Consider the following 27,061-nt stretch of genomic DNA (forward strand, 5'->3'; position numbering starts at 1 on the left):
TGGGGTACAAGCACACATCACCTGGAACGGTTAAACTGGGCCAGTCAACACACGTGATGAACAGCTCAAGGTTTTAAGATCAATGTAATGTCTTTTAGATCAATGTAATTCTTAACTACTCAACTTTTAAAATGAATATGTGAGAACAGATCCACAGAGACAGATGATAGGGAAGAGGAACAATGCTACAGTAGGCTACCGATAATACAGTAGCCTACAATTTACTGAACATCTCTAAAGGTGTTCGTGTCAGTCTGGTAATCTTATTCAATCTCTTCTGATCCAGTTGGTCAGTGGATTTAAAGCCTTGCGTCATTGGTGTACTTTAAATTATCACCTTTCATTGCAAGCAGTGAACTAAAACTATTTAACCTTTTATCATCTGACCCGTGTGGACAGTGTTGAGACTGAATTACTATTCACATTAGTCACATGATGCCATCTGGTGGTCACTGTAATAACTAAGATTAATTTCCTAAGCATTTTTTATAGGCCTACTGTAATCATGCCATTGATATAGGTTCAATAAAATGGAGACAGTAAAATGAAGCAGTAATGTGCCTAATGCATTATAAAAAAAAGAAAAAAAAATGATGAAGCCTCTATTAAAAATATTTCGCCCGTTTCACACATACTCCGTGTTGCGGTGCGTGTTGCGGTGCAGGAGCAGCTCCCGCTATAGTGCTTTCACATATGCTGCGTTTGCAGTGCGCTACTAATCTGCAGTTTCTGTGTGCCACAAAATCAAAAATGGCTAAGTAATTTTGATTTTAAATCCAAACGTTAACTTTGACATTGTTTAAGACAGTGAAACAGTATGGAAATTAAGTTTAATCATTGTGATTCTTTGTTTTACATGTAGTTTCCCCCCACCCCCTCCCCAAAATATATATCATGTATTTTTTGAGGGGGGAAAATCCTATATGATGGCATTTTGCAACTTTTGGGACTATAATCATACTTTTTAGTTTTTCTTGACCCTGTAATTTAGTAACTGTAGAACACATTAACTGTAATTATGCGTAGCCTATATGATGAAATTAATACAGTTTCTTGTCAATCTATGTCTATTTTAATGTGAACAATGGGCTGCCACTTTAATTCAGTGCGGTGCAGCACAGCAAAAATAGACTCTGTGCGGAAACGATCTCTGCACTGCTGTATACGCACCGCACCCGCGTGCAGTGTGAAAGCTTTAACAACATGGGTACGTAAAAAAATACGCACCGCAGACGGAGTATGTGTGAAACGGGCGTAACCTGTTAACATGGGTACGCAAAAAAAAATAGGCCTACGCACTGCAAATGCAAACGGAGTATGTGTGAAACGGGCGTTAGCTTTCCTTAAAAAAAAAAAAAAAATTCATTTTCTTGTTTAAATGCAAATAAAAGTTGATCTTCAATGAAGTCTAGGTTATTTGGACCAGTGGTTGTGTTTGCGTACAGTATTTTCTTCCCTCAAGGGCCTTGATGTCCCTGCAGTCACGGGGTCATGAGTGTGTGTGTGTGTGTGTTGACTGTCCCTCATGCTGCAGTGATGTTGCTGGAACCAGAATCAGACAGATACATTTTCTGCCAGATCAATACCCCTTGCAAAAAAAAGAGTTCATTTGAGGCTAAGTGAATATAATGGAACAATGTTATCCAGAATAAAAAAGGTGAGTTTATCCCTTTAAAGTCACATACAAAATATAGAGTAGGGGTCAATAGTTTTTTTTTTTCTAAGAAGTTGCTAAATTAAAAGTGACTGTAAAGATTTTTAATAGACCATTTGGGTGTTTGCAAACAGCACTGACATTTTTTATGTGAGCGGAGCCCTATGGCAGAAGCAGAAGCAGTCTATGTAGGCTAAGCCACGGAAAAGCAGAAAAAAAAAGTAATTTTGAGTTAAAATTAAACTCCAAATTATAAGAGTATTTTTTCCTCACAATATCCCGCAATTCTTATTAAGCTCCAACGCACTTTTTAATATAATTTGCATTGCTTTTCTCTTTATTTGCATTAGTGTCAGTACTGCTATTGCATTAACGTCATGTAATTGGTAACCTAATATAAATATTGCAACATTTATTTGCAATACATTTTAAAATAAGCATCACATCTCTGCTTATATCTGAATTACATTGCTCAATATATCTTGTCTCAGATTTGCATAAAGAACCAGCTGCTGAAGTCTTTTGACAGATTTTTGATTAATGTCATCTTACACGTGATCAACACAGCCAGGAATGTTAATAACTATATCAGTTTAGGCAGATTTATTTAGCCAAATAAATGTGCTGGGATACTTTCCATGCTCTGTGTTTCAGGAAAGCCTGATTCTTTTTCTGAACACCTATTTTGTAAGCACAGCGAGGGGTTGCCATGGAAACAGTTTGAAAGATCCCAGGCCATAATTAATACCTTCCCACAAACATAGGTTATTTCCAGATCACCATCTTTTATTTAGCATTGTAGACATGTAAAAACCAAACAACCCCGCTGACCAAAGCATTCACACAGCAGTTTGAACTTGATGTGCTTTTTTTTTTAAACAAGCATAAACCAGACAATATACACAATGCGTCGAACATTAGATAAATAGCATGACACATTTAAACAATCTCACAGTTCACCACAAAAACACATTCTTCCAGACATATAGTCAGATAAGGAAAACCAAAAGCGAGAATGAGAGGTTGAACCTTTTCTGATTTGTATAGTTTCAGTGATTATAAAGATAAGTTAAAAACAGGACAGAATCAACTTTGGTATAAAAAAAGATGGACATTCTTCATTACATTCTCTTTTTTTCAGATACTGTAATTGGTTTTCAATGTAATGGGTGTTGTTTAAAGCTTGTGTGATGAACTTGAGTATGGCATCCAAAAAGACTTAGCAACTCACTCTGCGTGGTGTTTTACACCTAACAGCAATTTTGACACCATGTCACTACTATTAAAGACTCTAACAGCTGTAAACTAAATATTCAAAGACAGGTGCAAGGCTCGCTCATTACAGTGAAGCAGGAATAGAGCCCTGTAACAAATGAACTTGGTCTTCATGTCAAATATCGGTTTTAAAGCTCATCCTGTAATACAATCAAGGTAATCTATTTCACCACATACAAAAGAACTGTAATAGTTCTAGATGACTGCCATAAACTGCTGATGAGTGGCATCCATCAGTATGACTCAATCGTCTGTGTAGAGATGAAGCTCTGGAATCTAACGGAATGTGGAACGCAGACCGCAATGATGCAGATTACATTTACAATGCATGTCAAGTATGAAAGTCCCAACAACATTTTAAGAAAGAGAACTTGGATTAATACCTCTCAAACTCCCCTTCAAACTCTATGAATGGACCTAAAGCTTCAGATGTGGGCACTATATACTTTAGTAGAAACATAAACAGTACTGGTAATTTTTTTGTCAGATTATTATTGGTTAAACGGATTTCTTTTAACCCTAAAACACAAGACAATGCAATTTAAAATACGGGTAAAATACCTGTGGAAAAATAGGAGACATTTTTTTATGGACTTTTCTTACACATTCACGTCATGTCGTAATTACTGTAATTAATTGGGTGATTTCAACTTCCGTCCTCGTAGAGCCGTTAATAATTTGTAAACTGGGAATTTTCGGTGAACTCTTACTTGTACCACCTGACCACTGTACCACCTGACTGCTGCAGATTCAGATTGCCATAATTCCCAGTCTGAAGAAGTGAACAGCTCAGAATAGTGTCACATGTTGTCATCCCGAAATCACGGACAGATTCATTTTGGTGTTGACGCTAGTATTGTCATAGAAATGCATAATTCCCAGTCCAAGTAAACGGCTCAAAATAGAAAGTCACATGTTGTCATCCCAAAATTATGACATGTCGTAAACACAGCATTTCATCCCTTTCTTAAAATCAACTGTAAGCTCGCATTCAGATCTGCCTCTCTCCATCCAAATAACAACCAATGGATAGAACCAAATCCAATGTTTTTTTAGTTCAGCGTTGAAATAAATAAATCCCCAGACCCTTGCATTGTGACCCATCTTGTTCTCCAAACTCTTTTGAAAACAAGGATGAACAGCCCCTTAACAGCTAAAAGGTTATAGAAATCTCAGGCGAACTCAAGGCAGAGAACCTCTGATGTAACTACGGTAGACAGACAGGTATCAAGATTTGCATAACTGTGATTTTCTAGCACTGCACTTCAGACAATCTGCCTGTATATTAAGCAACACTACTGCATTAACAACTAGTCTTAACACATGGATTTAATGAGGAGGCGTCAACCTTATGTATCTGCAGTGTGTATGTGGCCAATGCATGTTGTGCTGGTAAACCAACAAACAAATAAAAAAGTCTGGTTGCGTAGAACTGACATTGCCAATATTAGCTCACATCTTTGCAGTCTCTATGTGGGTTTAGAAGAGGAGCACAAAACAACGCCTAGTGCAAGGTTGCTTTAAAGTATTTCACCTTGATGGATATAGGATCCTCCTCAACTGAACTGCCAGTGCTGCCCACCACAGGGGACTCTGATGATGACAGAGTCTGGATTAATCTCTTCTGACCACGACCTATCCTTTCCAGCAACACTCACTTCTGGCCCCTGCGTCTTTATTGTCATTTTTTTCCAAGAAGAATGCCCTTAAATAAGAGTGTCTGGGTTTAATCCAAGCACAACCTGATTTCTTTGTTGATAACTGTTGAGTTGCTTCATGACTGCTGATGGTCCTTTTAATTGGATGTTCCCTTATGTGGAGCAGGACAGAGGGTAGTGACCACACAGCAAGTGGAATAACCACGAAATAACCACCAAAGGACTGTCACAGTTCAAGGTCAAAACAAGCCATTGTAACCTGCTAACAGCACAGACAGCTTAAATGAGCAGAGAGAGGCTCAAGTGCCCAGCATGAGACAGGTGACAGTATTTGTTTTGGGACATTACCTGGCCTCTGTGGTCAGATTTTAAACGGAAAAACTGGATACTTCTGCGGTTTTTACCACAGACAAGCTACTCCTACATTCAACAGACTCAGAGGGATTTAAACAGACTGCTTCACACTACAAGCTAAAGTGCCCAATTAATTTTTCATCTGTTTCTTTTGTGAAGTTGTTTACATGACCTTTTAAATGTGGTCCATATCAAACACAGCTCTAAAAACGCAACGCTCAAATGAGTTCAAAAACAAATTCATTCAAAAATTAAAAAGTGACTTTTCAAGAATGAACATGATCTTTAGGAATGAGTCATTAAATTGCTCACTAAACCGATTTGTTTCAAAACACCACTACTGTGTGCATGCTGACCCTGTTCTTCAACAACCACAACTTCCATTATAAAATATTATATGATTATGATATATTTTTATTATTAAATAAAATTCTAACATTTAACTTAGTCACTTTCTATCAATACTAGTGATGGATCGATGTACTGTATGTGTACTGATTACGCCCTGTTGTTAGTTACCCTTATGTTACTTCCACGAGTCTACAAACATCCTTGTCAACACATAATTTCTGTTTTCAAATATTTTAGAATTGAATCAAATAAATAATGTGTAAACAAATGCTTGTTCAATTTCAGTGTCGTCTCAATTGACTGCAACAGTGCCCGTCCACATTTTCAGCAGCGGCCTAGGTTCCGGAAGCATTTATTTCCCAATTATTTTTCCAAACAGGATTAAAAAGAGAATTTGAAGGGGAAAAAGACATGAACTAAACCAACCAGCCACTTGGCGAATCACATTACAAATTTTGATTTGAAGAAAAAAGTAATTTTAAAATCAGACGAAAAGACAGAGGTACAAGACTGTTTACTTAACAGCTTTAATTGGCATGAAGCATTGTGAATGATAAAATTATCATTTTTATTTTCAATAAACAATTCAAATTATTCAGTTAAAGTTAAGTTTACTGCAAAATATGCATATTATGTATACAAATATTTAAGTAGTTTGAGAGTGTAGGGAAATACACTATTATGTAGCCTAATTCACCAGTGCTTCATAGTGGTAGAGTGCTAAAAGGGTATTTTGATTTGATTCACTAAAGTCGCAATTCTTTGATTGGTAGAGAATGGAGATTTCTCGCCAGAATCATGGGTAATGTAGTTTTTCTTTTTACCAGGAATTCTGCCATTAAACGCCATTTAAAAACAAAAACAAAAGCATATACCAACAACCAAGTAGCTCAAAGTAGTTATTCAAAATCAATTCCCCAATGGAGAAAATTAAAGGGATTTTTCCGGAACCCATTTTAACGATTTTTAACGAATTCACAAGTCACATGGGGGAATCACTTTAACCAATTTATTCCCACATAGGAAAGTGAACCATATATTTAAAATCGTTAAAATGTCATATTAAATGTGATTTTTGCTGTTCATACTGTCATCCCCCCCCAAAAACCCAGATGTGTCATACATGACGGGAAAAAAACTGTATAAATGTAGCCACAGTTTTTCAGCGTTTGTTTGATAGCTTGCTGTCTTTCCATGCCGCTCCAATGAAAATGTCCTAGAACGCCCCTGTCCACTTTGATCAGTCTCACTACCAAAATAGCATGCACCACTTCTTTTTTTTTTAAACAATCACAGACACACTCTTTCAGTCTCTGCTCTATTCCCTGGTGGCTTGCAGAGGCACTTGTTGCCTAAAAGCAACAACAAAAAAAGCAATGAAGACGAGAAACTTGTGAACTAGATTCTATTTTTACCCTCCATATCAATACCAAAAAGAAATGTCTCCAAAGACAATACCTCGTTGCAATTTTGGCTTCCGACCACTGAAATATGGCAAAACTGCAGGAAGGGTTAGAAATCAGATTTTCTTTTCTGCTGTTTCTCTCACTCGTTCACCTTTAAAGTCTTCTTTAAAGGTGAAGTATGTAATTTCATGTTAAAATAAAATTACACACTTCATCTTTAAACTAATCACAAACCACACAACACAAAATTTTCTCAGTGGGATATATGCATGTAAAAGACAACAAAATCTAAAAACAATTGTTCCCACATATAGAGTCAGTTCTTGTTTATTTGCAGCTAAAAATTGTAACGAGAGGAGCTTAGGCTCTGAAAGTGCAATTTAGAGAAGAGATCTTACCTATGAACCCTAAACTTGGGCAGCACAACCTGTTGTGGTCGTAGCAGGGGATCATGAGCTGCTATACGGCTCTAGATGGATAGGAATGAAGAGCTGATGTGTTCACACCGTGATAAAGACTGAAATTTGTTCCACACAGGCATGTGGTAAAGCGGGAAGCAGATTTTGGCAGCAGAACAGGGTTTAGCACCACACCACACCAATCAACAGCACAGATTCAACTAAAAAGATCATGAATTATTGTCATGAAAAAAAAATGCTTCATGGCAGTAGAAACCGGGTTTCCTTCTGCCAGAAAAAAATGCTGTTTTCAGGGACCAGTAATGGACCAACAAAAGCAGCAGGTGCAGTGCATCATGGGTAACAGTCTCCCTGCCCACGGCGAAACACAAAGTCTTTTATATACAAATTAAAATTCCACCCATGGCCTGTATCCTCGGCACGGCCGTGTCTTGTCCTGATGTCGCACACGAGGCAAAAAAGCTTTTGCCTTTTCCTCATGGCCCCTTATTCTGGGAAATCTCGGCAATACTGCAGTCTCTTTTATCGGCCTCTCAGTACTCCCACTCATCTGTCTTCATATCCAAATAACTAAGGATATTCTGGGCATGTTTAACAGCTTGCTTACGGGCAGTTTTGGTCCCCTCGTCCCCTTGAGGGTCCACAGCATCAAGAGCCAGAAGTTGTTTGGTCAGTAGCTCTTCCAATACCATGTAGCTCTTGTCAGCCCTCTTGCCGTCAAAGCCCAACACCTGAGCCTGGAGCTGGCCCAGGCTGGCTAAGACACGCCACACGGCCGCATGAGGAGGCGGCTCATCTGCTCCAGGGTTACGGCGTCCTAGGGCTTCCCAGAGGTCTAGGAAGGTGACGAGTGCTTGAACTTCCAGGACAGCCCTGCGCCGTGCCTCCCGAATGCAGGGATTTCGGGCTGTGTCCACCTGATCCAGGTGTGTAAGGAGACCTTGCAGCTCCGCCCCCTGTCCTGTGGCGCCATGACGGAGCACCTCCTCCCGCAGCACTGAGACACGCCCCCTAATCGCCTCAATTTCACGAATAGAGTCATTCTGCGCTAGATCATACCTGGAGGTGCAATGAGTTAAAGATTATTAATAGATAAAAAAAAAACGAATAATCCGTTAAAAATAATAACTCTACAAATTAAATTTCTGACATTAATTACTTGTCATGCAGTTATATTTTGACATGAGGGTCAGGTTTTATATACCCTTATATATTTAATATAAATAAAAATAACATGTATACAACAATATTATATAATTACATATATAATAATATAGTATATTGAGTTAACTCAATATAATACTTTCATTTAGCTAAGATTCATCAAATCAATTAAAAGAGATAGTAAAGATGCTTATGACAATGACAAAAAATCTATTTCAAATGAATGCTGTTCATTTGAACTTTCTATTCATCAAAGAATCACGAAACAAAATGCATCAGTTTCCACAAATATATTAAGAATATATTTGTTTTCTATATTGATCATTTTTTCTTTAGCATCTTAGAATGATTTCTGAAGGATCATGTGACACTGAAGACTGGAGTAATGATGCAGAAAATTAAGCTTTGCCATCACATTTCAAAATATATTAAAATGGAAAACTGTCAATTGTAATAGTATTACACAATATTACTGTTTTTACTGTATTTGTGATCAAATAAATGCAGCCTGCAGTGTATGTATATATTGTGGAATGATGTAAGGTAGAGTTAATAATGATTTTTGAAGTGAACCATAATTTCATATTTAAATAAGTAGCTTCACTGAATGGTTGCATAAGTAAACATAAAATGGCATTTCACTGCTGCTACATATTTGTCGTGTCTAATTTCAAAGGTTATGCTCTCCAGAGGTCTCATTTGTTGGTTGCATACATCATTAAGGCAGACTTATTTTAGAGAAGTAACCATTACATTCCAAAGTATGAAAGAATTTATAATTATTTATGCCTCAGAAACAGTCAGTTTTAAAATGACTACTTTTCTGAAATGAAACATCCTTGATGATATAAATGCGGCCAACAAATGCAACCTCTGAAGGGCACAGCCTTCAAAATGAGACACAAATTATTGTAGTTTGTGTTGTGTTGATGTGTCCATTTGGTGTTACCTGCGCGTGTCGTATCCTTCTCCCTCCAGGTCAAGATGTTTTAGGAGACCATTGATCTCCTCCACCACTTGTTTTCTGTAGTTCCTCACAGCAGCGTTACTAGACACATCTAGGGCGTCCAGTTCAACCAACAGCTCTGTGAGGATCCTTGCTAGGTGGGTACAGCTATCACGCCCACTCAGACCCATCAGCAGAGCCACTTCCTGGCACCGGGCACCACTCACCTACATGAGATCAATTCACTTCAGGTTCCCTTTACTGTATTGTTAACATTGTCTCTTGGCTAAAATCAGAACAATCTTTCAAAAATCTTTTTACTGTTCAACAGTTTAAATAGCAACAAGAGTAATATTGTGAAATATGATTACAATTTAAAATAACTGTTCTATTTGAATATATTTAAAATTGTAATTTATTCCGGTTTTCAGTGTCACATGATCCTTCAGAAATCATTCTAATATGATGATTTGCTGTTTAAGAAACATTTCTTATTATTATCATCATCATCATTATTATTGAAAACAGTGCTGCTTAATATTTCTGTAGAATCTGAAATACATTTTATTCCAGGATTCTTTGATGAATAGACAATTCAAAAGAACAGCATTTATTGGAAATAGAAACTCTTTGTCACTTTGGATCAATTTAATGTGTCCTTGCTGAAATTTTACATTTCTTTAAAGAATTTTTTTAAAGAATCTTTTTTCAAAATATTTTTTTTTAGAATTTAATATCCTTGCTGAAATTGTTTTTTACTGACCCCAAACTTTTTAACTGTAGTGTATATTTAATATATCTTTTATTTTACTAAAGAAAGTATGATTTAAAAAATAATAATTCTGCCCCTAAACTGTTGAACAGCAGTTTCAAAAAATAGAACTAAATGTAAAACATGTAGAGATTTTTTGACCAATTTAGTGTCCTAGCTGAAATAATAATAATAATAATAATAATAATAAAGACATCTTACCGACTGTAAACTTATGAGCTGTAGTTTACATTTCATTTTACTTTCGACTTGAGGTCAAAAACAGAATTAGGTATTTTCATGACCATTTCTACCCTCTCTCAAACCCTTAAAATTAAAAGTTTTTTTCGAGCTGTACCTTTAAGAAACATCCCTTCATGTGTAAAAAGAATAACAGCAGTTTGCTAATTAATACACAGGTTTGTAACTCCTCATGATATTTGTCTTTTGCAATACCACTCACCTGCGCCATAACTTGATTAATGCGCTGCACGGCCTCGTGCGTGTCATCGGACAGCGGCAGCGCCAGCGTATGAGTGCGTATGCGACCCTCCAGTATTTCCTGTACGGCACAGACCCTTGTCAGCGCCTTGTAACGGGCCTTCCTCAGTGGTACGCTCCCACCCGTCTTGACCTGAGCCAGCCGCATGGCCACGTCCTGCACAGCCTCCACCAGCTCCTCACTAATCTCAAAGGCATCTTGAGCCTGGCCCTGCCGGAACGGCCCAACAACCCCTTCGTTCAGCACGTTCTGCGCCTCTTGGGTCAGTTCCTCAATGGCCAGCCGAGATGGATGCGTGGCATTACCCTCCAGGTATCGAAGCAGACCCTCGACCTCTCCTGCCGCACGCTTCCGGGCCTGCTGAAGCTCCGGCCGGCCCTCTGTCTCCACCTGGGTGGGTAAACAAAACATGGTTAGTCATTATTATACTTTACTTTTCAGATTTTTTGATGCAGTGATGCCCTGTCCTGACCTTATCCACCTCTAGCAGTAATCGGGTCAGCTCTCGCTCCAGTCGTTTGTACTCTCTGTCGCTCTGCAGGCCGCTGTAAGAGCACACCTGTGGACCCAGGTTGGCGATCTCCCTCTGCAACTCATCCAGCCGTAACAGGGCTGGGTGCTGCCCAGGGTACGGGCCCCGGGGGCCGGAATAACCTGGGAAGGGTCCTGGCATCTGTTGAGTCTGTGGCTGCTGACTGCCATGATCCATTGTCCTCTTCCCACCATCAAAGGGTTTCCCAAACAGGCTGAAAGAGAAACAGATAGGGGAGAGCTGGTCAGATAACCAAATGATATGGTGTTGGGAAGTGAGGATTGATACAGTGGATAAAATGGAATAAAAGTAAAACAGAGTATTTTTATAGGTAGCTGACATTAAATACTAAATACTTGAAATAGTATTTTACTAATTATTGTATTATGCATGCATGGTTTATGAGCTCATAATAATTAACAGACTGTGAACTATTGTGAAAAAAAACATTTCTTACACCGCATGACAATTTAAATGAACTATTGAAAGCAATAACATGATAAAACTGTGAATTTTTTTTTTTAAATAAATGGTGACAGAACCTAAAATACACACTTTTCCTAAAACATACATAAATGATCAAAAGTTTGTTGCCATGTTTTTGAAAGAAATCTCATTTATTATAACACTGGAAAAACAGTAGTATTGTGAAATGTTATTACAATTTAAAATAACTTTTCTATTTAAATATATTTTAAAATTATATTCCTGTGATGCAAAGCTGAATTTTCAGGATCATTACTCCAATCTTCAGTGTCACATGATCCTTCAGAATAACATGCTGATTTGCTGCTCAATTTTGACTGTTGTGCTGCGTATTTTTTTTTGAACAGAAGTATTAATTTATTTAAAAAAAAAAAAAAAAAAAAAAAAAAACGAACGCACCCCCAACCATCTGAAACAGCTGAAAAAAATGTAAGGATGCTCAGGGATACACAAATGAATAAATGTTTCAGCAGGTAGGCTAACTCCGTGAGCAGAAAGCAGGTGCTGTTTTAACAAACAAAAATAAATAAATAAAAAACTTTTCACAAACAGGTCTTTCATAACTGTGTGAAAAAAATACTGTATGAAATGTAAAATATATATGAAAAACATTTACATTTATTAATTTAGCAGACACTTTTATCCAAAGCGATTTAAAAATGAGAATAGAAGCAATGAAACTAACAGTAACGTTAGGACAATATGCTCTGCTGCACTCACGCTGTGTCGGCGCTTCAAGTGTGTTGTTAAATTAGTAGTAAATTACTAACTGCCTGTATATTTTTACAGCGGCGCGAAATATTTTACAAATCGCAGTTCCCAAAAAAAAGTGGATTTATAATTATTTGGAGGAAGATAGAGCTCCGCCATGTTGATCTGTTGTAAGTGAATCTCAGGACACGCCTCGGTCTCCGTAGTGTTGTGAAACGTCATATTCACGTAACGTTAGCAGAGCAGCAGTGGTGATGAGATAACGCGCATGAGCAACAGTTCAGAAAACAGGAATCAATCTAAGTTACATAATAAAATATTGGTAACCTTCTAAATAGTAAAAATATAGCGCATCTACTAATAATTACATATGAATAAATCGTTTTTTATACCGATGCAGATCATAGACTGTAAAAAAAATATGTTAAAAACGATGCATCGCGACACAAATGCCAACTTGTAGCCTATCCGATGCACACTTATTTAAATCGATGCATCGATTAAATCTCTGTCTGTATGAGAAATCAAAGTAAGATATGAGTCACTTTTTCCAAATTCAGAACCGTGTATGATTGTGGGAAAAACAAATAGGGTTAATCCTAACTCAGGTAAACCTTTACTATGAAAAATGCAGGAGAGAGGTTTTGTGCGTCTGTAATGAGCACAGGTTGTATGTGTTGTACAGCTGTGATGACTAAGGCTGACTCAGCCAGATGTTTCCAACTACACCCATCATGCCACAACACGAAACAGGAGCTGCCTAAATACATGACACATCACAAAAACAAGTATCCATTTGTAGGGACAACGTTTGTGAACAAACATAAAGAATTCAGAAATATTAAGAACGTGTAGGCTACCTGGCTTAATCTGTTCATCCAATGAAAAAAACTGAAACTCAAGCATTCACTTTGTGTGAATTCTTGAATTCAATCAAGTCTGAATTTCGGCAATGAATCCGTTCATCCGATTTTGACAGCAACAGTCCGTTTGCAACAACCCAGCTTACTGGAAAGGTCTCAGAAAACATACGTCCAACTTGCCGGTGTCGTGACATTATGTTGATACAGGAGAGCAAATATTTACAGGTGTGGTCCTACTCATTACCACAAAAAAGATGGCAAATTCTGTCTAGCAGCTGTTATACAAGTATATCAATCCAACAGCACCAACAAACCGAACTGCTAAAGATGTGTAGAGAAATGAAGTGTCCTTAAATGCCTTTCAAGAACACAGCCAATTCAGTGCTGTCTTACCTCTACAGATTCAAAGTCCTAGAAAAGATTTTATTGGCAGACTGCTGCTACTGTTCCCTAGGGAAGTGTCTGTGATGTCATGGAGAGGTCATAATAACAGGACTTAAAGAGACAGCGTCCATTTGCACCCAAAAATGAAATACATGAAATACATTTGATAAACATGGATGAGATTGAACAAGGATTTTAATATGATATTGATCTATACTAAAAATAAAAAAGAGAGAAAAGTGGACATTACAACTGAGGCATGAATCAAAATTATTTTCTGTGGTAATTGAGAGTATGCCAGAGATGCTGGTGATAGAGCTTAAACTGCATTTAATCCAGAATATTACTGTACAACGGTGTAGTGAGAATCAATGCAGTCCTTGTATACATCAGGATCAGAGATCGTACTACTTCTTGATAGCTTTTTCCTCCAAAAGAAAAGAAAAGAGGATGCCTTGGGTGCTTTGTCCTTTTATATAACCAGGTGAACAGACAGACTGTTGCGAAGAAGAAATCTCAAATGAAAAAGTAGTACAGTGAGTGGCCATACAATCTGCCTATGAGTATATATTTCTAGCCTAAAAGCAAAAAATAAGCCCTACACTTAAGTCTCAGTCCAAAACGCATAATTTGCTACAATCTAAAATAACCAGCTTGATATTTCTGCAATGTATTCAAAAATGTAAAATAAATATTTCTTGAACACTCCCAAGAAATATCAAAGTTCAAGAGAACTTACAAATTGTTCACCAAGCTTGTTGAATTTTTGATTCCTCAATTGTGCAGCAGAACAGCGTTAGTTTGCCGTCATGCTGGGAGTGTAGGAGGAGGATAGGGTCAGGTCAGATCAGGATGAGTCAGATCCCTCATCTGTCCAGATGCTCCACCTGCTTCCCAGCATCCTGTCTCCCCCTTCTCTCATACTCCCATATATACAATCATTTAAGCCTCAAAAGACCTCTTATTATAGGGTTGCAACTTCTCTCAAGTAAATATAACAAACACTATGGACTATGAAATTTGGGTGGGGCAAAAGAGCCAACATGCCAGAGCTTATCAGTGTAGTAGGGTAATGCTAAATACATCACTGCTTCTTTCACCACTCGTGGAATTCTGCCACATCACAGACAATTCATTATTTTCTATTGCTCAAATTCACATGGCCAAAAGCCTTTCCTGAACGTTAGTCCACAGCCCAATCACTACGGCTCAAGAACCACTTAATTGACGCCAAAACAAACCTTTTAAAACCTAAAGTCTCTTTTAAACAACAATACAGCTTCAGAGTTGATATAGAACAATTAGGACATATTCTTTTGCCAATGTCATTATGCATAATAAATAAAATAATATAAATAAAATTGTGATTATTCACAATTCGGCCCTTCTAAAATTGATGGAGGAATAAACTAGACTAAACTAAAGCTGTTCTTTATTCAGTGCAGCCTTAGTACAATGACTCATCATCACCATAATCATAAAGTCTTTCTTTTAAGCGCCCCAATCATGATTTTTTAAAATATTACATATTACCTTTAATTTAGTGTGTAACATAGCCGTTTGTGAATGTAAAAGTCTGCAAAGTTTTAATGATCAAATTACACAATGAAGAAAGTTATTGTGATTCTGAGAAACGATTCTGAACTGCAGAAATTGGAATGGTTGTCGTCAGCAATTCCAGTCTCACTTCCTGTTACATTTCTAAGTATCAATGTAACAAATATTTGTATAATGCCAGCTTATGATCTTCACTTACTGCCCCCTTTCCCTCAAACACTGTAGTTGTAGCTGAAGCCGGGAAGAGTTTTGTCTGTGTTGTCGACATGTCAAGACAATGCTATTTTCAGCACAGCGAGAGCAAATCTACTTTGCATGCACTTCAAAAGGATGATGACTCGCACTGGAATTGATACAGAAAAAAAAAACTGATTCCAATGTTACTGTTCGCATCACTGTGTATTCAAGCGCTGAGGAAGATCCAGAGCTAAAATTCAGGTATAGTAATGGCCGTATAGTTGCTGTAGACCAATCACAGCAGACTGGGCCGTCTGACCAATCAGAGCCGAGTAAACTCTAGGAAAGGAGGGATTTAGAGAGACTGATCTTCGAAAGAATCGTTCAGACTCTTTGAGAAATTATGTGATATGCAATGTATATTATGATAGAAAGGAATTTTTCTTCCTTATTTTTATTTTTTACCTTGGATTCATGTAAAGCTATTGCAGGTCTCCAAAACAAATTAGAAACCTTTTAAAATAGCATAATATGGGCACTTTAAGTACACTGTAAAAATATACTGTTAATTTTACTGTACTTGCAGCTGTTGCTAGAAATTCACCTAAAAAAAAAAGAAGACAAACATCAGGGTAACACACAACACTAAAATGATCCAATAAACATTAGCATAAACAATAAACAAACTAAACTAAGGAAATACCATAATAATAGGGCCCAACCAATGTAGTTTGTTAATATGAGGACATTTTAGGGATTGATTTTTCACAGGTGATTTACCGGTATTTTGAATTATGCATTGTATTGCATTGCATTTTAGGGTTAAAGGAAATGTCTGTAAACTTAACAAATAATGTCCTGAGAAAAATGTACCAGTCCAGTACTTCAACACGTTGTTGTTTTTTTAACAGTGTATTAATAAGACAGTCTTGTTTTCGACTATGTTACTGAGACTAATAGCAGGGTGTCTTCAAACTTCAGCATCAACACTACAGGGAGGGAGTCGAGATTCTGGAACTGTCCATAGCAGCTATTATGATCTTACCAGCAGTGTCAACTAAAACTATCTTCTGCTCATGGAGGCTGTATGCAATACACGTCTCATCATCACGATATGCCATCATGAAGAGTGTAGATTAATAGATTAAACAGGGACGTAACACGTCTCCCAAATATGGGTTTTGCAATGGCTAATTCTTAAATACTACATTTGTTCCCCCAGAACTGAATATGTGGCTACATCCATGAACTATACAATAAGGCAGAATGAGAATATAACAAGCCTGTAGAAGCCTCACCAAAACGATCCTTCTTGTAATCTGACAACGCTGTGCCTGAATTTACATGACTCAAATCATCACAGAAGGACATTTTTATTGCTTCTGAGCACAAGCCAACCCTTCCCGACACAATCCGAGCATGTCTCACCCCCTCCTGAGATGCGCAGCATATTTCTCACCTTTTCAACGCGCCGAAAACGTTCGCGCACATGTCTAACGGGCTCCGTTTCCATCAGCTACGCTACGGAAATGTTTTGCGCGGTGCAACACTCCAGTAATTTCTGGTTCGTAGAGTTGCAGTGACACTGGCAGAGGCTGGCATTTAGAGCAGCACCATCACATCGGTATGGACTGCATTCCTGCCCCTCCCCTCACTCTATGAGCGCTAGTGGTGGGGATTTTGATTCCTCTCAGTGACTCTTTTGGATCAGTTCACTAAAAGACTCATTCAATTACGCTTTACGCAGTTACATCGTTACGCCGTTAGGAGGCGACAAATGAGTGTCATTTTGCGTGGAGCCATTGAATCGTTGACTTTGAGTCGATCTTGACCGAAATTAGGCTTAGATTATTATTATTTTTAATATATAATTTGATTGTCTACAAATCTATTAATAAACCATCATAGTGTTTCCCCCATAAATTACAACAAAGCAGGTGTATAATTTTCCCTCCATTTTCTCAACTTGCTTTCTCAGCATGACTTTTAAGCTATAGAAAAAACACAAAGGTATTAGCCTAAATAAGTTAATTTTAATAATTACATACATCTAAATTGTGTAAGGTAAATAGTCATTCTTTATACTTTCATAATTTAGTTTGTAAACAAACGTTTGTTGCCTTTGTTTATTCAGGTCTTACCTTGCTCAAAGTCGCATACTACTCATAGGCAAATATGTAATAGTCAAGGCCCAATAATTAGAAAGATAATTTTAATGATACTTGTTTTACCATCCACAACAACAAAGTTATAATAATGGTTGGATATCGTTTTTTATTGGTTGTCAATTTTTTTATTTTTCTGAAAGTGATTCCAACAATATCATTCCCTTGTGTCATCATTGATATAATTCTCTGGATTTCCATATTCTCATAGAATTAAAACAATCATTATAACTTTATAGTTATCATCCTTACTGTACGTTCACACCGCCACCGGCGAGAGCGGCAAAATTCGCTCTCGCCGCCCTGCCAGCGACGCCGTGGAAAGATTCGTGGACGCTCTGATGCTCTGACGTAGATCGAACGCGTGGTCATTTTTACAACTGTATTTAAAAGGGCCACAAAGCATCAAGCATGTCGATCGTTATTTTTGCAGAAAATTGATCGATGGAAAAAACTTAACAATTATAGTGACATGTTTGCTAATGAAATAAACAAATTAAAAGCCATTAGTGTGGTGTGGCTTTTGTGTTCATGGTTTAGTGCTATTATAATTTATATTCCCGCTGAAAAACAAGCGTTCTAGCATGAAAATATTGCCTATAAATAGTGTTGCGCGCCTTCTTATCAAATTCAAATGATCATCTCCTCAATTTTGCTTGGGAACTAATGTGGTCGGAACCAAAGTTTACAGGACTGCGTTCTCTGGACTCCTCTCAAACGGAGCACTGCTATATTCCGATTGGTTGCCGCCGGTTGCCGCCGAACCGTGTCAATGCTTATTACCATAAAGTTGACCTGACTTCAACTCTCCTCGCCGCTCTCACCGTCCAAGACGCGCCGCGCCGTTGTCGCCGGAGCTCGCCGCCGGCTCTCATTGAAAATGATTGACTTCCGGCCACTTTGACTCTCTCGCCGGCTGCGGTGTGAACGCACAGTTAGTGTGAATGGGTCGTAAGAGCAGAATGGTTGTATAGATATGGAGGACATTTCTATTACATCAAAATATAACAAATAGTAAGAATAGAGTATCAACATCAGTTGCGTAGCTTCACTGCCATTAGGGCTGAGTCTATTCGGACAGGATTAACTTTACAAGGGAAGATGGAGTAATGTTATTTTACCACGGGACATCTGTAATATTAATGGCCAATTCGCCCAGGATTAGATATCGCAGTAAAAGTAGCAGAAGTGGGAGGAGTAACTCGATTTGCGCATCGCTGTCAACCTCCTGTCGTCACGTGCGTATTACATAGCTTCCTCATCACGTGCGGAAACACGTATAACCTATATTTTATTTATATATATAAAACAGTTATGTCCGGTCGAACGATGTATTAATTGACTTCAGATTGGATTGTGTTAGTAATAGGCACTTACCTAAAAGATGTTCCATGCCTCTAACAAGTGCTTTTGATCTTCTTTCTGATCTGAATCCCAGACAGCAACATAAGGGGCTTTTCCACTGCATGGTACGGTACGGTTGGGTTCGGTATGGCACGCTTTGGCGCTTTTCCACTGCATGTTACGGTACGGCTCGCCTCTGTTGAGGTTCCAAGCGTACCGTACCGATACTCAAATGGGACGTGAAAACACTGCAGATCACTGATTGGTCAGACAGACAGAATCGTCACTACCAGCGTCATTGTATTTGCGAGACATCAAACCCGCTGGATTTAAATAGCCAGTAACAGCCACCGCTGAAGGACCTGTTTTAAAACTACTCGCATGAAGAAAAAAAAAACTTCCTAAAAAGAAATGGCTGAATCGTGGTCAGTGGACGAGAAGTGCAGACGTTCCTCTTTTTGGTTGCCGAGGAGCGGATAAACTATAACGATCAGTCATAATCCCAACCACTTTGAAGCGGCACTAACTGCGGTGGAAAAGAAACCGAGCTAAAGCGAACTGAGGCGTACCGCACCGCGCCGAGTCGTACCACGCAGTGGAAAAGCGAAGCGAGCCGAACCGTGCCGCGCCAAGAATTACCATGCAGTGGAAAAGCGCCAATAGTGTTGGCTCAGATCCGGCCCACATCCGGGCTGTGTGGATTCTAGGATTCAGGATGTGGGCTGGATCTGGGCCGATACTATATTGCTGTCTGGGATGGTATGCGGAAAATACTTGAATTTTGCCACAGACTTGTCCCAGCGTCTAGAACGCAACTGAATGCCTTTTCAAGCGTCTCCATACTTGGAAAAAACGTGGAAAACTACTTTTATACACAAAATGACAAAATATTTACGTACATATACAGTGGGTCCACTGTATTCGCACGGGATTAACGTTAGTACCTAAGGTAATTTTTCAGAACCTTTTTACTGAACGTAAAAGTCGCCGTAATGATTACGAAGATGGCACATTCGGACGGGACTAAAATCTAAGAAAAGCTCTAGTAATTATTACGTTACCCTACCTCTCCATGTTAAACTAGTCCCGTCCAAAAAGGGCCCTTCCCTCACTAACTTCCCTCAGTCTCATTCACTCGGACGTACGTCATTGCTTACGTTGCATAAGTGCCCACTACTGGCAGAACCCTTGAAATGTGTTTTAATGGAAAACCCTAAGCCATTGATCACGTGGAATCCGGATTTATTATTTACAGTTTTTTCCTTTATTCATTTATTTTACACACCATTCTATAGGCCTGTATGCCTGGGCTGTTAAAAAAAGAAATATTAATTATGAATATATATAATGAATGAATAGCCTGAAGTGTACATGTTGAGAAGACTTGCTACCTCTCTAAAAATAAAAACGAGGGGTCGAGGGTCTGTCCAAATCAACTTTCCTCATCCACTTGATGAAGTTGAATGGATTTCAAAATGGCTCAAAATTTGCAGTGGTGAGAGGAGTCCCTAGGACAGGTTTGAGAACCACTGTCATAGACCGATCGGCCTGAGCAGCGCCGCTTCAAGTCGAACACACCGATTCACAAATCCTCTCCCGTGGCCTCATGGGACAATAGAGTGTCCATCTTATGTAGGCTACACGTCAGAATCTCACTGAAATAGTAGGTCATCCCGATACTGTGAATTTGCAATCTACTTTTGTCTCATACTGTTTATCACCTTTTTTATAGGATAGTAGGGTATGTAATTTCGGAGCAGTCACTTATTCTCAAGGCAGGAGAGCAGCAGCTTCGAAAGGGAGAAAAATATGTCCCCTAAGTCCCTTTCGTCTGTGAATGATTCGTTCACTTAAAAGATTCGTTCAAAACTCAGATTCGTTCACTCACGAACACCATACTGGGGAGACCATTTCTCGCATCAGGAGGGATCCCTAATACTGCGATATCTTCAAATTGACCTCTTTACCCCGATCAGTAAATAAAACCATCTGGCCAATAACTGAAGCATGTCATATTGATACAGCACGGAATGTACGGGCTCACCCCCCTTTGTATTTTTTGATAAAACCATTTAAGCCTGGAATTCAAATGTGAACTCCCTTCCAAAACACAAAGTGGTTTCATCTTTCATGCACAATAACGTAAAGGAATCTGCTGTAAACGTAGTAGCTGTGCTGCGTAAAACTATTTAAAACGGCACAAACCACATGAAATAATAAACCCGTTTAGCTGGCTGCTATTACGTCCACTTAAAGCACACAAAGACACTGATCAGCTCTCATTAAGACCTCACGGCATAGCGAGTTGAGGTGTGTACAAAATAATAGACAGATATATAAATACATTTCTTATTAAACATGATGTTCAACGGGCTGTCCATCCTACCTGCATAACCATCTGACAGCCATTGGTGCGCCTGTGTTTACAGATTAAACAACGCACTTTTCATTTACAACCACCGGCAGGCATACATGTCTATTCACACAAACCAGCTGGCCAAGCGAGAGTTACGAGGAGTTTAAATTCATTAAACGTGCCCAAAAGTAATATAAATGTTTGGAATCTTTGGCGTGGCGTGAACCTGGCATGAAGCAACACCAGCACTGCACATTTTGTATGTCTCCCTCATCTAAAACAACTGATTCATCTCATCAGCTCATTAGGAGAGACCGCAAGAGCTGAAGTGGATGTGATTGATGTGGGAGAGGAGAAATGTGCAGTGCTTAACGTGCATTTCAATTTGTTTTTATTGGGGAATATTATGTAATATCATTATATAGGTTCAAATGTTTTTAAATGTTTTTTAAAGAAATACTTTATGCTCACCAAGGCTAAAATAGCAATATTGTGAAATATGATTACAATTTAAACGAATTGTTTTCTATTTGTATGTATTTTAATATTTATTATCAATATAGAAAACAGATATAATATTTTTGTGGAAACGTACACTTTTCTCAAGATTCTGTGATTTATAGAAAAAGTTAAAAAGAACACCATAGTGACTGTGAAAGTCGCTGTTTATTAGTTTAATGCGTCCTTGTTGAATTTGAAGTATTATTTTTTTTTAAATTGTCACAAAAACTTTGTGATGCAGATTCATTAGCAAAATCACAAAAAGCATGTTGTCTATATATTTTTTAAACACTTTCAATGATTTTGAATGACTTTTTTTCAATTCAACACATTTGAAATGACACTGTTCAATTAAACACAATTCCCAAAATTCGCAGTATTTATTTATAAAATTAACTGAATAATTAATTGTACAAATTAACTGGTATATAGCATATAGCTACCGACCCACTTTAGGAATCAGAATTAAGCTATTAACCTTAAACTAATTTAAAATTGATTTATTTAATTAATTTTAAGTCAAACATTGACATTATCCCCGGTTCCACAGACAATTCTTACAAACCTATTCCCAGACTAAAATGCATGTTTTAGAAGAAAGCAACTCGCACTGACATATCTTAAAATATTTGTCATTGTTTTGTTCTCAAGGTGCACACCAGTAATGTTTTTTTTTTCATGGAACATTTATAAAAGCTATTTAAATGCTCTAATTGAACTAAAACCTAATCCTGGCTAAATCTAAATCCCTGTTTGTGAAACCAGTCCCATATGTTGTTGTGTCAGAACTCATGGTATGTTTTGGTCGTCCAGTTTGATAAAATCAGAATTAGCGGAAGTCGAGAGGGCCAGAGCTTTCCGAAATACTTGATTATAATTATATAATTCAAATAAAACACAGTGGACTCCCTCCAGAATGTGATATGCTACGGTTGTTGTTTTACTTTGGAAAACAAGTATATATCTTCTCTTGTACGAAGCGCTGAAGCATGAGTAATCTAAAGGACTTTTATTTTAAAATCATCCACCATGAAAATGCACTGGTAGATGCGTGCTGTTACGGAAGCCACCGGAGAAATCACACTTATTATGATTTTTATTTGTAAAGGTCGATTAATTAATTTAATCAATGATGAATGTAAAAACATTTAATTGTGTAATATTTAGGTCTCTGCGTCCGTGTTACACACATGCTTCTGTGTCATTAAGGAGTCCCTGTCGAGGTCATCGACAAAGCACAAGCGAACCACCAAAACATGCCAAACGACCAGAGGTTTGTCGCTTACTACCTTATCTCAAATTAACAGCAATGCAACAGTTCATCTGCACATCTAACATTTAAATGCTCTCTTTGCACGTATCAACAAATTATATTAGATTAATATAGTTTTATACAATTCAATTAGATCTGATCTGGAATTGCATATAATTGTCTACACTTTTGCTTTTAGTCTTTAAAAAAACTTTTAAATTGTACATAATTATTGATATTTCAAAAATGCACATTTTTGTATATACAATTTGTAACACTTAAGTTATTCCAATACTTTTTTTTCCCGATGTGAAAGTTAAAAAAAGTTAGTTAAGTGATGTTATGCCTAGTTTTACCCAGATTAATTAGACTGATTAGATTAATATATATATATATATTGGAAGTTTCCTATCATGCTGCCTTGTTCTTATCTAGATGACTGTTTGTTTTTTATGTAGAGGTCTGGATTCAGTCCAACAGCAACATCAAAATATGACTGGATCGGTCCACCAGATAGACTGTCGAACCTGAGGCCGATCATATATCACATCTCAGAGAATGAGACGCCACTGGAAAGGAAGTTGAGGCATATGAGACAGGAGACAGAGGACTGGAACCACGAGTTCTGGACCAACCAGAACTTCTCATTCAGCAAGGTGTGAACCACAGATGTATGATGCAAGCTTTAAAACCCTTCAGTTTGTAGCAGGCAACACATTTAATATGTTTGTGGAGTAGTTACTGTAACTATTGAGATCCTCCATGAAGTTCTCCCTTTACCATAAGGGGGCAGTTGTGTGTTCCAAAAGATTCTTGCAGTATATCTTTACTATTTCTATTGTTATACAATATCATTCTGATTAATGGACTTTTTTGACTGCTTCAAATTGACCCATTTTTTATTTTTTACAACAGGAAAAAGAAGAATACGTTCAATTACAATTGACGGTAAAAGGGTTGTCAGAAAGAGATGATGATGGTGAGCTGTCTAAATACTACACTACCTACAGCAGGGTTGCACAACTCAGTTCCTGGAGGACCACAGCCTTGCAGAGTTTAGATCCAACCCTATTCCAACACACATACCTGTAGGCTGTGTCTGAAAACCTCAAAAACAAAGTGTGTTTCTATATTGTATGAATGTAATCTGGACATACTGCATTCGCCATGCTGCCATTATCATGAGACCTACCAGCGTCAGTTCCATCAAAGCCACTTGAAGGCAAGCCTGCAACCTTATAGCTGAAAAAGGCGTAACGCCTGCTGCTAATGCTGCAGTACGCAGGGAAGACAAGAGGCCATTTGTTTCTTTTTGAATGGATGTCAATGGAGGAGATGCTTCACAACACTGAATAAACTACTTTTGTGAGCTAATAGCTTATCATTTAATGAATCGACAGCTCATTGACTAATCTTCAATATGTTTGCTAATTTTTAGATGTATCTATTTTTAGGTTACACACAAAAAAATGCTGTTTTATAAGAGACGTCACGGACAATTGTGTGACAGCTATGATTCAGTTTACACATTTCTCATTTATTTCTATGGTATCTGCAAAGAGTTGTTGACTGTCGATATTCAATGACGTCGTCAAGGCACACGCGATCCGAGTTAGGCACTACGCTTTATCCAACGGTAGAGCCTTTGACCCTCGTATCTCCCAATAATAAGACCTCTCAGGTTGCATCACTTCACTGCCATTTACAAATCCTCTCCCGTGGCTTTATGGGATAGTAAAGTGTCCATCATATGTGCACTTCAGAATCTGTAGCAAGTCACCTGGGTAGTTTTTGTCTACTCTTTTATGAGTACTATGAATTTGGATAATGGATATACTTCTCTTGTAGTAGTAGTATGTCTGGTTGTGGGCAGTTGTGGCTTAATGGTTAGAGAGTTTTGTAACATGATGGTTGCGGGGTCGATTTTCAATACCGGCAGGAAATGTCTGAGGTGCCCTTGAGCAAGGCACCTAACCCCCAATCGCTCCACAGGCACCGCAGTGAATGGCTGACCACTGCTTTGGGTGTGTGTCCACTGTTTGCAGTTGTATGTGTGTGTACACTAACTCTGACAGGTTAAAGAGGACAAATTCTGTATAGTATGAGTGTGTGTATTGTGAATGTAATCCAGACATACTGCATTTGGCATGTCGTCATTATCACGCGACCTTCACTAATGGGATAGTAAAGTGTCCATCGTATGCACACTTCAGAATCTCACTGGAAGTAGTAGATCATCCGTACTTTTTGCCTACTCTTTTATGAGTACTGACAATTAAAATAAGCCTGAAGGACTTGATTAGCTGGATCAGGTGTGTTTAATTAGGGTTGAAGCTAAACTCACATTCGTCGGCTGCATGCGTCATAAAGGATGTCAAAATTCATGATAGTAACTATTACAAAATGTACCTTTTATTTCTAGTGAAGCATAAATTGTTGTAATTTCTTAATGACTTTGGAATGTAGTGGTCAGTTTACAGAAATGAAGCAGTGATGCATGCATCTGACAAATGCGACCTCTGGAAGACACAGCTTCTGCAGGCTGTGTCCTCCAGGAACTGAGGTTTGCACCTCTTACATTCAATATACTTAATTTAATCCACAGTGTCAGTCCAAGTCTGATTATTTGTGTATACTATTGGAATCCGATCTAAAATTATTGACTTCCACATTGTGTATCGCAACTGTTCAGATCTGTTAGTTTTCGGAAATATCTGCATTGGTTTCTATGACAATGACATTTGTGTTTGTAGGCATACGCCAAAATCAACAACCACAACATGGAGTAAATCGCTATACAGATGATGTCATCATTTACATCATGACAATGTGTAGCAACTACTACATCTTCTGAGCCAGCGGCAGAAACATAGGAGACTGGTGTGAGTGGCTTTATGTCACGCTGTCGTCTCTGCCAGTTTCGAAACATGTCTCCGTTATGTCATTGTCATTTTTGCTCATCTGGCAATTTGGAACAACACAACCTTGTTTCTGCAGCGAGTTTCAGCATGTTTCCTATAACAACGTCAGAGGTTTACGTGGACTGAGAAAGTCACATAAACCATGCAAAGTCCGATCAGAGCGTTCAGACTGAAACGGATTTCCAGAAATGTGATTTTAATAGGATTTCAAACCACACATGGATGTAGCTTGAATCAGATTTTCGCATTTCATGTTATTATATTTTCTTTGCCATTCACACATCTGATTGGATTCCGGTCGGATATGCAGATATCAGATTTGGACTGACAGTCTGAACGTAGGAGACATGCCTGTGGTGGTTTTGGCACTGCTAATTGATATGTGCTTGTGTATACTGTCATTTATCACCGTTCCAGGAAGGAAGAGGACTTTAAGCAGTGAGGAAATGGCAGTATTCTACAAACACTTCTTGGACAAAAACATTACAAGGCATTCCAGTTATAACAGGTGAGATTCAAATACTTTTATCATTTTAAAAACTGCTCTACAAAATCCTCCTAAATGCATTCTCTCGTCTGATTTATAGTTTATACTTTTTAAGCAAGGAAAAGGCTTACATTTTCTAAAAATGTCCCCCTTAAGCATTAATGTATTGCATTGAAATATCGACTTCTTAACACATTATTGGGAGAAATAGAGTGACAAATTATATTTATATGCATTTTATGTAAGCTGTCTCGCCATACTGATATAAATATCTCATTGATTTATATTACAAGCTATCAGAATTTCATCTTAGTTTTTGGCCATATACGTAAATATCAGCAACTGCACCAAATTGCTAATTATTTGGGCCTCTCAGTAAAACAGAGGTGTTCTTTTCTTTCTTCTCATGTGTGAGATCCATATTCTCCTATATTATACAATATGAGCCATAAAAGTCTGATGTATCAAATATGATAATCAACAACAACTAAAAAGAGACATTTTGGTGTTTTATCAAAAACCGTTCCATTAAAAAAGAAATTTGACCATTAAACAGGATTAATTTCAAACCTTTTGTGTTTCAGGGAATGGTACAGACGGAACTTCACCATTACACTTCTGATGGCAAGAGTAGCTTTACACAACACATGGAGGAAACTGACTGGACGAGAGAAAGAAAAAACTACATGAAATACAAATAAAGACTGTAAATTAATCACTGCTCTCTATGGTGTTGTCTCTATGTGGAAGTGAAAGCAGTGAAAGACATTGCACCAAAACCTGGAACTGTTGTGTGGGTTTTTATAATCTGAGTCTTCTCGCCAAGTTCAAAACCTCAATATTAT

At 37.9% G+C, this 27,061-nt stretch overlaps 2 protein-coding genes across 7 annotated transcripts; one reads left to right on the forward strand and one right to left on the reverse strand.

The window, feature by feature from the left end:
• Positions 1–2,419: 2,419 nt before the first annotated feature.
• On the reverse strand, positions 2,420–21,280 carry bag5 (BCL2 associated athanogene 5). 6 transcript variants are annotated; one of them, XM_077197051.1, is made up of 5 exons: positions 21,086–21,280; positions 10,953–11,226; positions 10,442–10,870; positions 9,231–9,454; positions 2,420–8,176 (listed from the first exon to the last, which is right to left on the reverse strand). In XM_077197051.1, the coding sequence occupies exons 1-5, from the start codon at positions 21,106–21,108 to the stop codon at positions 7,651–7,653; spliced, it is 1,476 nt and encodes a 491-aa protein (XP_077053166.1). In that variant the 5' UTR covers positions 21,109–21,280; the 3' UTR covers positions 2,420–7,650. The 6 variants fall into 6 exon arrangements, with proteins under 6 accessions (XP_077053166.1, XP_077053165.1, XP_077053169.1 ...); XM_077197050.1 differs by lacking the exon at positions 21,086–21,280 and adding an exon at positions 16,650–16,851; XM_077197054.1 differs by lacking the exon at positions 21,086–21,280 and adding an exon at positions 13,466–13,524.
• A 1,087-nt stretch (positions 21,281–22,367) lies between these two features.
• On the forward strand, positions 22,368–26,931 carry coa8 (cytochrome c oxidase assembly factor 8). Its single transcript, XM_077197056.1, has 5 exons — positions 22,368–22,829; positions 23,267–23,464; positions 23,724–23,787; positions 26,147–26,237; positions 26,801–26,931. Exons 1-5 carry the CDS (start codon positions 22,686–22,688, stop codon positions 26,904–26,906), a joined length of 603 nt encoding a protein of 200 aa, XP_077053171.1. The 5' UTR covers positions 22,368–22,685; the 3' UTR covers positions 26,907–26,931.
• Positions 26,932–27,061: the final 130 nt, after the last annotated feature.

Source organism: Siphateles boraxobius, unplaced genomic scaffold (assembly GCF_051911475.1).
Source record: "Siphateles boraxobius isolate OS27281-9 unplaced genomic scaffold, OSU_SipBor_1 37, whole genome shotgun sequence".
Taxonomy (NCBI): Eukaryota; Metazoa; Chordata; class Actinopteri; order Cypriniformes; family Leuciscidae; genus Siphateles; species Siphateles boraxobius.

Bases quoted from the DNA above. Each gene is read 5' to 3' on its own strand.
- bag5 (XM_077197050.1), bottom strand. From the start codon at position 16,681: ATGTGCGCGAACGTTTTCGGCGCGTTGAAAAG. The intron at 10,871-10,952 runs GTCAGGACAGGG...TTACCCACCCAG, and splicing joins TACTGCTAGAGGTGGATAAG to GTGGAGACAGAGGGCCGGCC. The intron at 9,455-10,441 runs GTGAGTGGTATT...GATCTCATGTAG, and splicing joins TTAATCAAGTTATGGCGCAG to GTGAGTGGTGCCCGGTGCCA.
- coa8 (XM_077197056.1), top strand. From the start codon at position 22,686: ATGATGAATGTAAAAACATTTAATTGTGTAATATTTAGGTCTCTGCGT. The intron at 23,465-23,723 runs GTGTGAACCACA...TTTTTACAACAG, and splicing joins AGAACTTCTCATTCAGCAAG to GAAAAAGAAGAATACGTTCA. The intron at 23,788-26,146 runs GTGAGCTGTCTA...TCACCGTTCCAG, and splicing joins GTCAGAAAGAGATGATGATG to GAAGGAAGAGGACTTTAAGC.